A 17,969-nucleotide genomic window follows, 5' to 3' on the forward strand; every position below is an offset into this window, starting at 1 on the left:
TGGCCATCAAAATGGGTGATTTTATTTTTCTTTCATTATGGTCAGGGTTTTCTCTTTTATTTAAAGCACGACTAATTAGAAATAGTTGGCGTAATTTATAAGGACGTTTATATATATATTTATATATATATATATGAACTTTAACTGTTTGGGGAAAGCTAAGAAATTTGCAATATTTGACAAGTGTAATCTATACTTCGCCATTAAAAACGTGTGGTTCTCTGGAAGTTGAAGGAGGAGGGGAGTGGTGTTGAGAACTTGTACGTAACCAAGCATAAACTGGGCGCGCATGCGCTCTCGGAGCAGAGTTCCAGCGAGCGGCTGTTGACACACAGCTTTATGATGTGGGCGAAGTAACGGTCTGTGGTCACTCTGTTTTGGACTGGTTCTAAAAAAAAAAAAAGTTATCTTTCATTTTACTACCGTTTTTGCGTGGGGCCTCTAACACGAGTTCAATTCTTAGTTACCTCTTCATGTAAGGCGAGGCTTTGGGCGGTGGGAAGCTTTGCTACTCGCTAGCTAGCAGCGAGCGGATCAGCTGCCGAGCGGGCGACACTTCACAGCTTTTATGGGAAGAGAGGGAGAAGCTTCCGGTGCTCGGATAATAATGCAGTGATTACATACGTGGCTCGCTGTCGACTCGATATTAGCCGTTAGCCACTTAACTTTTAGCTTGGACTCGTGAAGGTTCACCATTCAGCTGGAGATGAAGAGCTAAATTGATGCTTGGATTCAAACATCTACAAAGGAGGTAAGCTTCCATTAGCAACACGGAGACATTCAGCAGGAAATATTAGTTTTCTTTGGTTTATCTCCGAGCTCGCTCAACTTCCGAATCCGTCATCAAAATCAATATCAGCTTTAGGGATAAATATTAATGCTGTTATTTCTCTCCCCATTTTACGTACATGTAACGTATGCGTTTCTAGTTGCCTGCGTTGTTAAATCATTTTTGTTCATTCCTGCTGACGTGACAGCAGATTCACTTGTGACAACGCGCTGCTTTACACCAAAGACATGCAGCTCAAAGTACGACCCGTGTTGTGAAACCTATCCTCGGATGAAGTCAGCAGGATTGATGAGCTGCTCCTCTCTGTTTTCTGTGGCCCACTGGGAACCAGTAAGCTGTTCCTGGAGCTACAAGCTGGTGTTGGTGCGCTGCTGTGGTCCGTGGATCTCATTCGAGAGATTAACCCACTCTGGTTGTTGTCCATCTCTCCTTTTCTCATTTCAAAGGACCATTCTGCTGTATTTATAGACTAAAGTATGTTAAATAATTCAACTTTATGTGGATTATTTTATACCAGTGAAACAAACAAACCAAAAAAATATTTCAGGTTTTTTTTAGGGGGGGATTTTCATGGGGGTTCGGTTTGAAAACTACACCAACTGAGTTATTCTGCACAAAAACACAGTTTGTAATTTTTGAAAGTTTTATTGGCGTTATAGGATCATTAAGGTTGATTTCTATGATCTAAGACCATCTTAGGTTATTGTAAACTAGAGAGGAACACGTTTTCATTTAACAAAAATTTTTATTGAATATATTACAAAATAAGGTTGAAGGCATTTGTTGTTGTTGGCTTGAAAACTAGAATCAAGAAATAGACAAAAAGCCTTAAAATCTCTCTTTAAAACTCGCTGTTTATATTCAATCTGTCATCATTTGGACACCTTCATCTAGTCCAGATTTGAAGCTCCGAATGGATATAATGAACTTCAGCGATGTTTGTAATTTAATCAATAGTTGTGCAAGTTTATTGATACAGCAAAAATCCAAAAATGCTTAAAGGAAAAGCAAAAAGAAAATACATTTTTGCTTTAAAAGAGGGAGCTTACTATGTCACAAACGTGTCCAGAGAAACAACTGTCAAAATGCAGATTTAAAAGTCAAAACTGAATATAAATTGAAATCCAAATCTGATGGTTTAATCACTCATCAGACAAGCGGTTCATTGGTCAGGTTTGTTTTGTTGAAATCTGCTGTAAACAAAAATGTCTTCAGTCCAGATTTAACCGTTTTCAGCACATCTCAGGTTTTCAGGGAGTTTGTTGGCCGTGGCAAACGTTCAGACCGCTGCTTGTTTTTTTTTAACCAGTGTGTGGAGAAAATCAAAGGCAAGTCGCTAAATTATACATGTTGGTCATATTGAGAAGTACGACGATGCAGAAAAAAGGGCTGGTGTTTGAAAATGACGACAATAGATGATCTGATCTGTCCTGAACTCAAGTTTCTTGAACAATCTGGCAGAGAAATGGATTTGATATATAGACCCATTTAATAAATAAGAATATTATTGAAATATCCCTTTATTTCAGGAACTTTATCACATTATATTGATGCCTTTATTTCTGTAAATTAGAATGATTTTTAGCTTACCGTTAATGAAAACGTGACATTTAAAATTATAATATTACATGAGATAAAAATAAATAAAAAAAATTTTTAATAAGAATGTGTACTTAATTAAAAGTATGTTTAATATATGCTTAAAGGTTATCAGTTTTCAGAGGGTACTTTTAATCTGACAACACACGTATTCACATTTATTGAATATGAATGTTAATCACATGATAAATTAAAATTAGCGTGATCATTTCCATTCTGACGGTCGATTGTGAACAGGAAGTTTGTTTACGGAGATGTCAAAAGCTGCTTTATTTACGGTTTCGGTTCTTGGTTGTTTTTTATTTCCGTTCTGTTCGTTTTATTTTGGGTATTTACATTATCTTCCAGTTCTGGTATTAACTGTTCTTTACAAAATTAAAGTGTACTGGCCTTCGAGAGAGCGAACGCGCGGTACTGACATATTGGTTGGAACTGGTCTCAGAGCAACGAATTATTGTCCAGAAAGATTTGTTCTCATGCTTTACAAGTTTGAAGAAAAAAACCGTAGTTGAACATGATGATAAAAAAAATTTTATTCACCCATTTTCTTATTTTTTTCATAATGGGGGATGAAAAATAGTGGGAATGAGTCAGATTTCATTGAATCGACTCTGGTTGTGGATCCAGGTGACTCAGCAAATGCAGGGGAATAGTTTTGTTTGTTTATAAAGGGATACATTTTTAAAAATCTACTTCCTGCCATTCTCAGTCTACAAACATGACACAGGCTTTTGAGACTGCTACAAATGTGACGGAGGTTATTGATGCATCAAATGGGGATTTTTCTACATTTTTTGTTTTCTTTTAAATTCTAAACTAACCTCGTTTTCTGTTTTATTTGTTACAACCTTCCATCCATCCTTCCTTACTAATGTGCTCCCTGCTTCTGCACTGTCACAAGCTTATTGAGTCTCAAGGCAAGGGGCATGAGTCACTCATGACCGCAGGGTACACACACACACACACACACACACAGATGCCTATATTTAGCTTCTACTCAGAAGGGCTCGGGCAGTAATCACGAAAATGAGTTTTCAGTGCGAACGAGTCGATCGCCACCTTCCTGGAAACGCCACCGAGACGCCAAACGTAGTCGTCAAGGTGAGCGATGCGCGTCGGCCAAGTTGGGCGTCTTTTTGATGTGATGAGCTTTCAAGTTTGGCCCCCCTGGCTTTCATTTGTCTGAGTGCTGTGCGGATAGGTGGCGCGCATCAAAGATCTCGGTGAAAGCCGTCAGGGGAAACATCTAAACGTGTTTTGTAAGTATGTGGAAAAAAATAAAAAGGTATTGAAAAAAAAAAATTTTCTGCAACTTATTGCATCCATCCGTCTAACCTGCTTAAAAACGGGTTACAAAGTTTTGGGCGTTTACTTCTGGAATAGTTCGAAACTTTCTAATGAACTCAGTGGTGAAATTATTTGTTATGAACCTTTTCTGTCTGCGTTTATGGAACGAAACCGAAAATTAGAGACGCCTATTTCACTTTATTTATTTGCTTCTATGTAAATAATTGAAGGTGGTCACAGGTTTTCTGGTGTGGATCATGTTTTGAGCTGATTTTTGCTCTCTGCAGAAACTCGTTTCTATGGTGTTTCTATCTTTAGCACGCCTCTTCCTGCCCTCGGCGCAGAGAAATAACCAATCTAAGTTTGTTTCATGTTAATATCTTTGTGTTGTTTTTTTTTATTTGTTGTTATTTTTTGCGTTCCCATGATTCTCTCCTCTCACCCCCTCGGTCTTCATCTCACGTCACATCCACCCGACGCCTTCTGCATTTTAGATCTGTGCACTGTCCTACTTTCGCTGTTTTCCCCGTCTCTCTCTCTCTCTCTCTCTCTCTGTCTCTCTCTCTCTCTAACATCAGTGAATGTTGGCTGCAGATTTAGGTCACAGCTCAGGCTTGTGTAGTTCTGTTCAGCTGTATTTTCACATGACATTGTTTGATTTGGGATTTATAAGTCGTTTAGACAAACCGCTCAAATTTGGGCTGATTTGTATCGCATGAAGCATGATCACTGACGAGGCCCCACTGTCTCCGAACAGATGAGTCAGCTTTGGTGGCGAGCCAAGCGCCTGTCGGAGAGGTTGGGAAGCGACTCTCCCGATGGCCTTCCTCCGGGCATCCCGACCACCGTGGCCCCTCAGGGGTCCAACTCCTCCTGGGCTCCCATCCCCCTTGTGTTCAGGCCGGAGGAGCCGTTCTTCCTCATGACGTCCACTGCCCAGATTATCTCCGGGTTCTTCGTCTGGACTGCGCTTCTCATCACGTGTCACCAGGTAAGAGTCGGACATTTTGAGCAAAATCCGTCCTTGGCCCCCTGATGGAGGTGCCGTCCAGGGGCGGTCCTAGCCTGTTTGGTGCCCTGGGCCAACATCCTTCACCGTGGGATCACTTAGGTTACCACGTACCATCAGAGACACACTCAAAGTTTCTTTTAATATATGTATTTTTTCATTCTTTTTATTTTTTATTTATTAATTCACCAATCAGTGCATAAAATACAGACATTACAGGCTAACAGCCTGTTGTAGATCAGTGGTATTGATCTACAAAATAAAGGTAAGAGAACAGTAAAAAATAAGAATAAACAAACAATAAAGGAGGTGCACATTAAAATGGAAACATTTCAGACAAAGACAAAACAAACAGAAAATATCCAAGTGGTGTCGCATCAAAAATGGAATTGTTTAACATACGTTGGCAGTTATTTTCTGATTTGCATAAAATATATTTATATATATATTTGAAATTTTGGGGGGGAGAAACAAGAATAGTACTGTAAACACAGTTAGTAAGGCACACAGTATTTGCAGCTAAAAGTATACAAGTACAAAATCGAAATAAATTGCACCATTAGTCCAACATTTATATAATCATTTATATAATCATGTGTGATACAGTTGGATTTTGATGAAGACACAAATTTCACTGCACAACTGTCAATCCAAATTCTTTGAATAAGACATGTTAGACTATATTGCACTTCAGTTAATTTGCACAACTGTCTTACTCTTAATAAGATAATTACTTTTCAAGCAAGAGGCAGGCTACAGGTTTAGCTGCAGAATCGTTTCATACTGTGGGAGATGATGCCGCCCTGCAGGAGGAGCCGCCCTGGGCGTCTGCCCACTTCACTCGTATCAGAAACTGCTACTGGAACCATCAAAGAGATTTTATTTAACCTTTGTATTCATGTTTACACACACTAAACATCTGAGCACACCCAAAATCTTTTGTTGCCTGGAGATGAGGGGTGTCCAAGGTGTGGCCCCGGGGCCATTTGCGGCATCTGCAGTGATTTTGTGCGGCCCATGACTTCAATTCAAGAATGATACAAACTTGCCATCCTCTTGCTCAGGTGGTTGATGCAGATGGAGACTTTTTATTTTTAACCACGGCAAAATTATAGCAAATTAAAATCTTAAAATGGAAACCGTTGCTTACAATAACCAGACCTTTTTGTCTTCTCTTGTGAGGAATCCAGCAGGTCTTGCTTTTAATGAAATGATTAAAACTTTGCTATGTACTTTTAAAACAAAAGCGACCTGAATCGTGTTTCTATTTCTCAAAATTGACAAAAAAAAAAGTTATATTGTTTGCAGTCGAGACCTTTCGAAATTTGCAAAGTCTACACCAGATCTCCAGTTTGTTTTGAAGCGGCTAGATGTTTTATGTTCGGTGTTAGCTCTGCTGATGAGCTTATTACGCCTCGGTTTGTTTGTTTGCATTCATTGTGCCTTTATGACCTGCAGATCTGTCATACCCCGAAGGCTAGATTACTTGTCTCTCATTGTTTGCCGATGCTCTTCACATTCAGAGTTAAAGAATAGGCTGTTGTCGCTCAGGCAACAGGTGCTCCACTAGCACCTCATCAATAATCAGGAGATGAGTGTCTTTTGCTCGTGTTTGTGGGCGTGCCCGTTCAGCCCAAGGCCACCTAGCAACAATGTGTGTAGATGGGCCAGCTCGTTTGGTGTGTGGTCACCCACTTGTCATCACTGCATCCAAGGTGAGGGTCTGGGGGTGGAGGGAAGAGCAATAGGTGCGGACATTGTGTAAAGAGGGAAAAGCAGGAGGTATGAGGGGGCCGCATGGAACAGGCAGAGGAGTCACAGTGATGAATGATTATCCTGTTGTTCCTGCCGTCTCCTGCTCTGAATAGGAGTGATAAAAGCTTGGTGTCATTTTCCTAAAAACAACCCCCCACACGTCGTTTCACACGCAAGCATCCTGCCGGCTAACGCGCCTCCAGTGTCCGTGTTCGGCAAGTGTACACTGTCCGCGAAGATTCGGGTTTCAGCAGGTTGGGTTTAGTGTCAAACGGCTTGTTTGTAAAACCAAAAAAAGACAGTAAAACATTAGATTCACACAAACCAGAGCTACTCGTTCAAGACTTTCATACTGTCTCTGTTGTTTGCGTTTCGTCACTTTTGGGTGCATGCATGTTTAGGTTAAGGGCCCGGATGTCGTCGGGTGATCGATCCGGGCTCGGTTTGTTTACAGTTTTCGATAACAACTTTTTAAAACAGTGAGACAGACACCCGAGATCTCTGACTGACAGTCTTCCCAGTTACTGCACTTTGTTCTTAGGTTCCTCCCAGTGTCGTATTACTACTAGGCAATTAACCCTTTGCTTCTTGTTTATCCCTGGAAGGGATTTAAAAAGTCTGAAATTCATATATCTAAAATTAAAGCCTTAAAATATCTTAAATTCATAAAATAAAATGTGAGATGGCCTTAAATGTGTTAGTCACAGGTCTTAAATTGCGTCATGGCAGAACTTTTTAATCTCATACAATTTTTTCTTTTTCTTTTGGGACCTTTCTGTGAGTCAAACATTTGAGTTGCACGCAGACATCTTCACTGCATTCTGTAACTACCGTTAGCTAAATGCTAATATACCATTGCTAGCTAGCTTTTCTGCATTTATCATGGGTAAGTACAAACTTTCGTCTTTGCCACTGGTTCACTTATGTTGCTAACCTGTGTGAGGCTAGGTGTATTATTATTTTTTTTAATTCTAAGCTAGGCTCTATGGGGTTAAGGCTGTAGAGAGCCATATGCAATGTGAGAAGCACAGAGCCATTGCTAAGAGCCACAAATGACCCCAGAAATGTCACTGTTTTTGCTATTTTCCCTTGTAATATAGCATAAATCCCCCAACCATCTACTATATTTATAGCTTTCAGGTCTTAAATTTTATTCAAGGTGGCATTAAAAAGGTCTTAAATTTAACTTGCTGAAAACTGCAGCCACCCCGCTGTTTACTCAGGCACTACCTGCAAAACCTTAAGTTTGTATAAATATCAGAGTAAAAATGTTTGTCTTATTATTTCTCTCCAAATCTTCTTAGATCTACATGCACCTCCGTTACTACAGCTCTCCAAACGAGCAGAGACACATAGTCAGGATCCTGTTCATCGTCCCCATCTACGCCTTCGACTCCTGGCTCAGCCTGCTTTTCTTCACCAATGAGGAGTATTACGTGTACTTCGACACAGTCAGAGACTGCTATGAAGGTTGGTACACAGCCAGAGCCCAAAGCTGACCCCGGTAGACAAAAAAAACGTCAGGGCAGAATGAACAGCTGAGTGTTTCAGAGTGCGTCTCCTGCTAGAAATGAGGCCGTGTGGATTTATGTGAAACCCTGGTGGCAGATGGCCTTTGTAATGTCTTCGTTTACAAAGGTTGCCATCTTTGTTGTCACGTCTCCAAGGCCTGTTGGGATTGCAGAGGAGGGGGAAACCAGTTTCCTAGCAACCGTGTGAACACGGACAAATCCTTGAGAAAGGATCCCACCTTTGGGCAGATTGATCATAACTTGTCCAGTCAATCTCATCAGACGATGGTTAAATTATTAAACACAAAATTGTATTAATATAACTGTGAAGTGGAAGAAGAAAAAAAAAAAACAAATGTAAAAGACAAAGACAAAAAATATAAGCAGAATTGACAAGTAACAACACCATTAAAGACCTGTTGCCTGAGTGATATTCTGGGACCCGAGTGGAGCCAGAAGACCGCTTAGGTCTTCTGGTTCTGGTCTGCGCTGCTTCCCAGGACCAGAACCAAACACGGAGAAGCAGCATTCAGCTTCTATGCTCCTCTAATCTGGAACAAACTTCCAAAAACGACAAAACCGCTGAAATACTGAGTTCCTTTAAATTAATGCTAAAACACAACCTGTTTGCCTTTGATTCAGAATTACTAGAAGATAGAACAATATGTTTCATGTGTATTTGCACAATGATTTTGATGATGCAATTTGGGGGAAAAAAAGTGATGTTTATTGCTTGTTTCATAATTGTTTAATGTTTTTGTGGTGTAAAACACCTTGAACTGCCTTGTTGCTGAAATGTACGCTACAAATAAACTTGACAAACTAGCGAAACAAATTTAAATAAAACATTCTGCAACCAGAACAAATAGAAGCAAAAAAGGAAAATAGCAAAAACAGCAGCAAGTATAAATCGCTGCAAACTCACGCCACAAAACAGAAGTCCTCCAGACCACTAGGGGGAGTCGACCACCAAATCATACGGTATCAGACCCTCGGTGAAGTTGAGATGTTTTGAAGAAAGTTGGAGGAAGGAAGAAAAAATGCGTTATACTTTGGGACGTTTTCAAACACACAGTCCTTCAGAACGTAGCACAGGAACTGTAGAACAGCAGCGTATCTACATAGGTAACATTAATGACTCTAGACAACCCCTAGTGGTCTGGAGGACTTCCACTTGGTGGAGCGAGTTTGCAGCGTTTTATACTTGCTGTTGTCTTTGCTTCTGTTTCTTGTGGTTGCAGAATTTTCTATTTGCATCTGTTTCGCTAGTCATTCAAGTTTATTTATAGTGCTTCCTCGTTATCGCAAGCGTATTCTGAAACAATTTTAGAACTTGTAGTTTTGATAAATTTTGGAGGTTGACACTTGATCTGTCCAGGAAAATGTGCTGTTTTGTCCTGCTATGGTGAAAGTGAATACTTAGATTAATGGGGGTGCAGGAACTGAGCAGTGACACGAAGCAGGTCCTGCAACTCACCATAAAAGATCATCCCAGAAACATCCGCTGCACCTGGAAGTTTTATCCCAAACAGAGTCTGGTTTTTATAAGCTGTGACTGCAGGGTCGTATTTTAGATCCTACAGTGATCTTAGTGTCAGAAAATTCTCAAAGCTGGAACAGGACAACTTTTTGGCTCGCTGAAAAAAACATGCGTAAGTCATAAGGAGCAATACGGATCACTGACAGCTCTAAACCTGCAGGGGGCTTCTCTTCCACCAACACCTGAAAACAACTGTGGTTTAGACTCGCCTCATGTGTTTCTGTTCTCCATTTTAATATGCAACATGAAGCATTTCATATATATTAACAATCACATGACAATCTGAAGAAAAGTGGATTGTTTTATGCACTATTGCGATTATTCCTCTTGGGAATTTTCGCCTGAGCGTTTGCATTAACGTTTTGCTTTCATGCACTGCTTGACCTATTCAAGCTACAAGGTCTGAGTTCATTCTAGAGGGAAAAACACGGCATCTGTGATTATGCAACTCTTAACAAAGCCAGCTCTGTGCTGCTGCTGCTGCTGCTGACTGTGCTCTGGCGAGTGTTTTCACTGCGCTACAGAGTTGAGCTCAGCCACTTTGGACAGTAAAATTAAAAGACAGAGCGCAGACAGAGGGGAGCCGGCATCTGTGGGTTCCACCAGGGGGAGCAGGCATCGCTTCCACGTTTATCTGCTTCTCTGCAAAAGGGCCGTTACCCAAAATTAGATGTTTATGTTGGCTTTAGGTGTTTTGCAGCCTGACTGGAAAGACACAACAGCAGATAGTGCCTGACATGTTTGCTCAAGCAGCATAACGGTCGCCAGCCGGCTGCAGGCTTTTAAACACAACATGGACGGACTGCTTGAGAACCGAACGTCTAACTACCTCTTTACTTCCGACCGCATTCAGGGTTTCTGCAAGATGCTAAAAGTCTCAAATACATTTTAGCTATCGATTAATCTACTCATTATTCTGACAATTAATCGATTAAACAGATTTTTTAAAAATTGGCACACTGTAGATTTTTCATTTAAGCAACACTCCAGGTATGGTTGAATGAGGGAATGACAAAAAAAAGTTGATAGGAGATTTTCTTTTTTACAAAATTTGAAGCAGGTGAAGATAAAAGAAAGATTTCTTTTGTCTAAAACGCAAAACGCTTATGTCATTTTTACAGTTTTGGCATAATTACTGATTTGCTCTTTCAGCAAATGGCCTTTTGCCAAGTCTGTATACTCCAGTTGAAGATTAATCGAATACTAAATTAGTTGTCAATAATTGATTAATCACGATGAATCCGATTAATCGTTTCAACCCAAAACATACTTCCCGGCAGGCCATTTTTATTTGGCTCAACGGGAGCCGAGTTTTTTTGTTGTTGTTTTTTTAGGCAAGGCAAGGCAAGGCAAGTTTATTTATATAGCACTTTAAAACAGTACCACTGACCAAAGTGCTGCACAATCACAAGATTAAACAAATAAAGATCAAAATTAAAATTAAAACACATAAAAACCAACAGTGCAGTGACATAAAACGCTCTATATAATACATAAACATACCCAGAAACATTTACAGCTGATAGGTTGTATAAACAACAGAAATACTCAAATCCATTAAAATCTTAGTGTTGCACCTGAAGTCCAGGGTCTGTGCCTGCAAAAGACACACGTGCACCAAGCAGGAATACAATATGGCGCCTGAACAAGCCTGCGCATGACATCAGCATTATTTTCTCTGTACTGTGGCTGCGTTCCACGAACACCAGCTCTCCCAGGAGTTTGTTTTCCATGAACAGGGTTCCCAGAGGTCCCCTCTTATCACGCTGATCCACTGCCACACTAGAGACCGGCTTTTTAGTATTTATGCACAGACAAAACCAGCAGATGGGTGGGATTCGTTTCCAACTCGGAACCTGGCAGAATCTGCAAAACAGAGCTGCAATTATGAGAGAGGTGTCAGGCACTGTGGAGATTTCATAACTGAGCAATCGCTTTGTTTTCCAAAGAATAAATCCAGTTATTTTTAAAGGTCTTAATAAAAAGGGTAGTTTACATTGAAAAATAACATGTTTTTATTCTCCTCCCTTTCCAGCGTTTGTCATCTACAACTTCCTGAGTTTGTGTTATGAATATCTGGGAGGAGAGAGCGCCATCATGGCTGAAATCAGAGGGAAACCCATCGAGTAAGTTTCATTTGCTACTAGCTTAGCTGTCAGTTTAATGTTCACTTCTCCTATTTTACATGAAGATGACCCTAAAAACATGAACTCATCCTGTGTTGACCTGTGCCCTCCCATAGGTCAAGCTGCATGTACGGGACCTGCTGTCTGTGGGGAAAGGCCTACTCCATTGGTTTCCTCAGGTTTTGCAAGCAGGTATCATTTGCTGCATAATGTGAGAGTCAACCCTGTCCATTAAACGCCATCGGTCACCGTCCTCTCCTGCTCCCTCAGGCCACTCTCCAGTTCTGCGTGGTCAAACCTCTGATGGCGGTCATCACCGTCATTCTTCAGGCCTTTGGGAAGTACAAAGACGGAGACTTCAAGTAAGAGTCGGCCACAAAACGCGCTCGCACGAAAATACTCAATACCCAAAGTGTTTTGATAAACGTAATATTTTATACCGCAAAGCCTCAAACCAAGTTCATCACTGGGTCGCCTCAGTTTGTGTGTTCATTCATCGGACTGTTCCCTCCCCGTGTTTCTGCTCTCCAGCGTGGCCAGCGGCTACCTGTACGTCACCATCATCTACAACATCTCTGTCAGCTTGTCGCTCTACGCGCTCTTCCTCTTCTACTTTGCAACGCGCGAGCTGCTCGTCCCCTACAGCCCCGTGCTCAAGTTCTTCATGGTGAAGTCGGTCATCTTCCTCTCCTTCTGGCAGGGTGAGAACAGAGTCAGCAGAAATGTTACTGCAGACGGACGGATGTGGAGATTTCTGCCGATGTACGATAACGTTGCGGTTGTGGCCGATAACGATATTTACTGATATTTCGTACCGTCTCGAGAAATAAACGATAACAAGATGGAAATAAATGTCAGCTGTTAATCTCGGCCCAGCTTTATTTATCGGATTGATGTTATAATTTAAAAAAAGACTGATATCGGCCGATACCGATGTTGGTGCCGATATATTGTGCATCCCTAAATGTAATAAAAGCTTTTTCAAATAGGGATGTACATAGCCATGTTTATTAAGTAGGTAAATCTTAGCAAATGTTAATAACTAATATTGATTCCTGTCTTGTTGATTAGGGTAGGAGAATTAATATCGGTTTTTGATATCGGCCCAAATTTTCAAATCGCTGCCTTTCAACCTAAAATTCAGTATCTTAATATTAATTTATCACTTTTTCCCACCAATTTACACATTTGCTTCAATATTTAAAGTTTTTTTTGTGCCACTGAGCTCTGGCTGATTTGTTTGTTGTTCTAAAAAATAAAAACTTAACCAGAAAATGTTGCTGATCACGTTTGTGGTTGAAGCCACGTGCAGCAGGCCTGAGAGACAGATTCAGGTCGAGGAATAAATCTGGAAAAAGAAAAGCCCGGTAATATTTCTGCATTATTTAAAGCCTCCCGACGAAGACTAAAACATTTATTAATCTTCCAATGAGTGCATAAAGTAACTTCAGGAAGGGGAAAAACAACTTGCTGAGTGGTGGAGCTTTCTTTGTTTGGCCAAAGCACATCAGAAAAGTTCATGAAGCTAAAGCTAGCTTTAGCTTCCCACCGTCCTGTCATGGATCTGGTCGTTATTGTGCTTTTATTTTGGATAAATATCCCCCACCGGGGGAAAAGTGGCTCAGAAAAATCATTAATAGTGAACCACAACATTTTTACGCTCATCAGCGTCTGTAACCTCAGCAGGTCAAACCTTCTCCTTGGCCTGTTTGTTTTCGACGCAGGCATGCTGCTGGCCATCCTGGAGAAATGCGGCGCCATCCCTCAGATCAACTCCGCCGACTTCTCCGTGGGGGAGGGAACGGTCGCCGCCGGCTACCAGAACTTCATCATCTGCATCGAGATGTTCTTCGCCGCCGTGGCTCTGCGCCACGCCTTCACCTACAGGGTCTACATGGACAAGAGGCTGGACTCGTACGGTAGGGTGGGGGATCCGTCTCCGTTCGAACTCCTCCTGACTCAGGCTCGGCACGCCGCGGCTCGGGACAGGACCGACCTCTCCCCGCTTCTCACTTTGACTCCTGTCCATAACTCAACGAACTGTTAACACTCGCTCTCCTTTTCTCCTCCTGTTTGCTCTGCCGCTCTTTTCACCCTGACTTTCTTTTGTTCCTTCTCTCTTTCTCTGCTCCTCGTTCTGCTGCACTTAAAGGCTCGTTTCCCATCTATGGACAATACGGTAGGTCTGCCTCTGTCTCGTCTTTTCCCCTCCCAGCATTGTGTCTCAGCAGGCTGATTTAACTGTGGTTAGTGATTCATTGCTTTGTCTGTGATCATTCTGTGATATTATTTCACCATTTCAAACGCGCCGTCTTTATTGCTTTCGATATGCGTTTGTAAAACTGAGTTCAGTCTGTTTTTCTTGGTTTTCCTCTCCCTGTAAGGAGCATCGTCCTGCAGACTAAATGCTTACAAAACTACTTTTATTTAAGCTATGCTCAATTCAAAAGATTTAAAAATTAAGGTCATAGAAATGCTTCTTTTAGCACTTTTTAAAATGCGTTTTTTATTTTTCAACCGAATTTCCAAAATATAATTTGGAAATCTGCTCTTTTTGCCTGTAGTTATTATTTTTTTAATTGGGGATTAAATTACATCTTATTACAATTTTTTATAGATATGCTATAAAAGTAAATGTTTTTCCCAACATATAAGTAAAATCTAGTTCTTGAATTAAAGAATTAAAACAAATGTACTAAAAAAATGCAACATTTAAGTGTCCAAACTAATTTTATTCAGCGGAACCGAGGGCTAAATCTGTCCTTCGGATTGAAATGGTTGCCGCTTTTACCTCCAAAAAAAAAAACAAAAAGACAAACATGTCAACTTTGACATTTACTTTTGATCACAAAGTGAAAGATTTGAGCGTTAAGACTGGAATCAGCACAGGCAGGATTTTCAGCTGCTTTGTGTTTGAACTGTTCTGTTTTTTTAATCCTTTTGCGCATTTTACAAATATTTCTTTGCAAAACGAGGCCTTTTTTTTTGTTGTTGTTCTTTTTTGTCACTCATCTGCCCCCCCCCCCTCCATCACGTCTCGCCCGGCGTTGAGTCGTTTTCCCGCCTCGCCCTGCAGGTCGCGGCGCTCCGATGAAGAGCATCTCCAGCAGCCTGAAGGAGACCATGAACCCGGGGGACATGGTCCAGGACGCCATCCACAACTTCTCCCCGGCCTACCAGCAGTACACCCAGCAGTCCACGCTGGAGCGCGGCGGGGGGCCGTCCCTGTCCCGCAGCCACAGCAACCTCAGCGCCCGCGGCGACAACGAGAAAACCCTCCTGCTGAGCTCCGACGACGAGTTCTGACCTCCGACCTCCTGACGTTTTACTCAAGCCTTAACTTTCAGCGGTGTTTTTTTTTTTTTTTTTTTTTTTAGTTTCCATTCCGGATGAGAGCGACAGCTCTGGTCGGAAACCGTGGCGACCGGAGGCGTCACAGAGGGACCATCCCAGGCTTTTTGAAGGCCGACTTGTTACTCGTGGCGATGTCATATAGCAGCTGTGGTTGTTACGGTTACAGATGCTAGCTAAATGTCTGCATATATCAGAATATGGGTTAGTACTAAATAACCGCGCCTGCTTATAGCATCTGGTTAATGCACTTTAGATGGTACAGCAGAGAAAATAAGTGCCATCTTCATCTAAAACACACAGCTCTCTTAGTTTTTTGCTTTTGTTGGTTTCTTTTCTGAACATTGCCAAAAAAAAAAAAAAGAGAGAGAGAGAAATCTGAGCTCCTCTGATTTTTAAGCGTAGAGTTGCTTTATAGAGAAAGGTACGGAGATTCAATCTGCTGGCTTTAGGTGTGTTCTTTTTTATTATTATAAATAATTTTTATATGTCATGCTTTGTGTACAACGCATTATTAACACACTATTTGAGAAATGTATGTCAGATATATTGTGGATATACTTTGTTATTATTGTAGGTTTGTTTGATGAGACGCAGTGACAGTGAGCCCAGCTGTCCGCCCAGACAGGACAGCTGTAGGAGAGATTGTTTTGTTTTGACTTGGCGTGGGCGGGGGTTAGGGGGGGCGGGGACCGGAAGTACGACGCCCACGCAGATTACAGATTACCGAAGAAGCCATGCTTCCTGCTGAGCTGCCCCAGCTGTGATATGCTGGACTCTGTAATCTTCTGATTGATGCCGTCAAGTTAAGCACCGAGCCTGCTGCCCCCTGGTGGTTCCCACATGTTACTGCATCTCCATCGCAGCGCATTTCAGACGCAACTACTTTTGGATAAAGGAAAGGCTTTAACTTTAACGGAGTTGATAGTCATGACAACACGTGGATTTTTACTTTTTTTTTTTTTTTTTTTTTTTTTTTTGTCGTTGGAAGGTGTTAAGAGAAATGTGTCTCAGCAGGAAAATCGTGATTTCTGGTGTTTTTGCTGTCCTCTGCTGGCTTTAATGACCTTTCTCCAGAACATGATGAAAACGTTTCCATTTCAGCCATTAGTCGCCGGTGTTGGTCAAGCCTTATGTTTTATGAATGCATAATCCAATCATATTTTAGGTATAAAATTGTTGCAGACAAAAACAAAATACCTCATAGTGCAGCTCATATGAATGAACCGTTTCAGTGAAGGTGGAAATTTTAATGAGAACTTTATTATTTTTGGGGATGTCCTGATCTGATGCAGTGTCACATTTTTAATTTGAGTCTGAACTAAACCCGACTACACTACTTGTTATTTTCCTGAGTTATTAAAATCCACAGCCTATGCTCATGTTGCCAGTTCGCAAAATGGGACTAGTCGAAGTAACGGGGTTCCCCTCACAAATCAAGCATCTCTTATGTTTACAGTAATATTCACAGTAGCTGCGTTTCCATTGACCGTATAAATGCGCTTAATAGTGAATTTTAAGATTTTTTAAAAACTCAAGTTTTTTGATAAAATGGGTTTTTTTGCACTGGGATGAAATTAGCGTATTTCACAAAAATGCAACAGAAACACTTTTTCCGAATCGCAGGAAACAGCCGGATGTTACTACTGGCGGAAAAGACGAAGGAGACGACAGGAAGCGGTAAGTGGATTGTGGCGCGCTGTGATTTTAATTACGTTTCTTGTCTAACGGAAACACCGCAATTGCAAAAGTTTTTTGTTTTTTTTAAATTAGCAAAAAAAGTTTTGCACATTTGTAATGAAACGAAGCTAGTGAGTGACGCTAGCTGTAGCTAGCGTTATCCTACTATTTCAACAACTAATATGTCAGCTCATAGAGGATAGTCGTTTTATGTCTTGACACTAATCTTTAGAGATGAGATCAAATATTTGTAATTACCCAGAAAAGGGATAATATAGTATTTGAAACCACTGGGAGCTAATTGTGATAAAATAACTCCAATCTGTATTGGAGCCCCCCAAAAAAGTCCTGATCAGGACATCCCTGTTATTACTTTTGATTTTTTTTATACCACAGAATATTTTTTTTGCTTCAGCAGTTTTGCAGTTGTTGGCTGTAACTCGTATTTCTTAAGGTTATGATTTGTGTGATTGCATTGCTTGTGTCTCCTTCTATTAAGTCTTCAGTGAACTCAATCCATAAACTTAATCACTCAGTTAATATTTTATCTGGCTGTAGAATCTTTAAAACACTATAAAATAGTTTTTTAATTTATGTATTAAGTCTGTCACAAATCTGGCAGCTTCATTAATTGTGTATATAAAGCACTGTGCGATTTTTGTAGGGGATGAATGAGTGAGGAGTTGCTCAGTAGTGTTCTGTTTGAATATTTTAGCATCGAGTTGTTTCACTTTTATATTTGCTGACGTTTTTTGGTTAAAAAACTTTTTAATATGTATATTGGTTATTTGTTTCGATGCTACGTTGACTTCAGTTGATGTTGGAAAGCAAATAAAGGAAATATGGGGAAAAAAATTATGCTTTTCCTAAGATATTTTTCAACTGTAGACAAATCATTTCAACAATCTGTGACATTATGTAGTGTAGTGATTGCTCCACATTTCCAACATGTTGGGCAATATTCAGCCAATCACAGCAGGTTTGAAGAGTCTTGAGTGTTGTAGCTTTTAAACTAGAGTAGATGGAAGTTGCTCAAGTTAGTGAAAAATGAGGTGGAATTGCTGAGATAATATTAATGCGTTCTGTAAATAAGAAGCTTATAAATGTCTAATAATATTTAACTTAATAATTGGGGTCTACTTTGTGTTGGTCCATCACAAAATGCAAATAAAAACACAAAGTTTGTTGCAGCAAACTTTTGCTAGGCGCTCTTTGCACACCAGACATGTCTACTTCTAGAATGTTTCTGAACCGCTGCCCTGTTCTCCCCCTTTAAAGTCTGTTTCTTGTTGCTGGACTTGAAAAGCCGGGCCCTGTGGTA

At 40.7% G+C, this 17,969-nt stretch overlaps 1 protein-coding gene across 3 annotated transcripts; it reads left to right on the forward strand.

Moving 5' to 3' along the window:
• Positions 1-309: 309 nt before the first annotated feature.
• Positions 310-17,506, forward strand: LOC102232814 (transmembrane protein 184B-like). Of its 3 annotated transcripts, XM_014470345.2 has the most exons (10): positions 310-751; positions 4,434-4,667; positions 7,745-7,910; positions 11,527-11,617; positions 11,734-11,809; positions 11,888-11,979; positions 12,149-12,318; positions 13,342-13,536; positions 13,770-13,796; positions 14,694-17,506. In XM_014470345.2, the coding sequence occupies exons 2-10, from the start codon at positions 4,434-4,436 to the stop codon at positions 14,921-14,923; spliced, it is 1,281 nt and encodes a 426-aa protein (XP_014325831.1). In that variant the 5' UTR covers positions 310-751; the 3' UTR covers positions 14,924-17,506. The 3 variants fall into 3 exon arrangements, 2 of the variants coding, with proteins under 2 accessions (XP_014325831.1, XP_023205124.1); XR_002754161.1 differs by having other exon boundaries at positions 13,342-13,796; positions 14,694-14,766; XM_023349356.1 differs by lacking the exon at positions 13,770-13,796.
• The last annotated feature ends 463 nt before the right edge of the window (positions 17,507-17,969 follow it).

The sequence above is a fragment of the Xiphophorus maculatus genome, chromosome 16 (assembly GCF_002775205.1).
Source record: "Xiphophorus maculatus strain JP 163 A chromosome 16, X_maculatus-5.0-male, whole genome shotgun sequence".
NCBI lineage: Eukaryota > Metazoa > Chordata > Actinopteri > Cyprinodontiformes > Poeciliidae > Xiphophorus > Xiphophorus maculatus.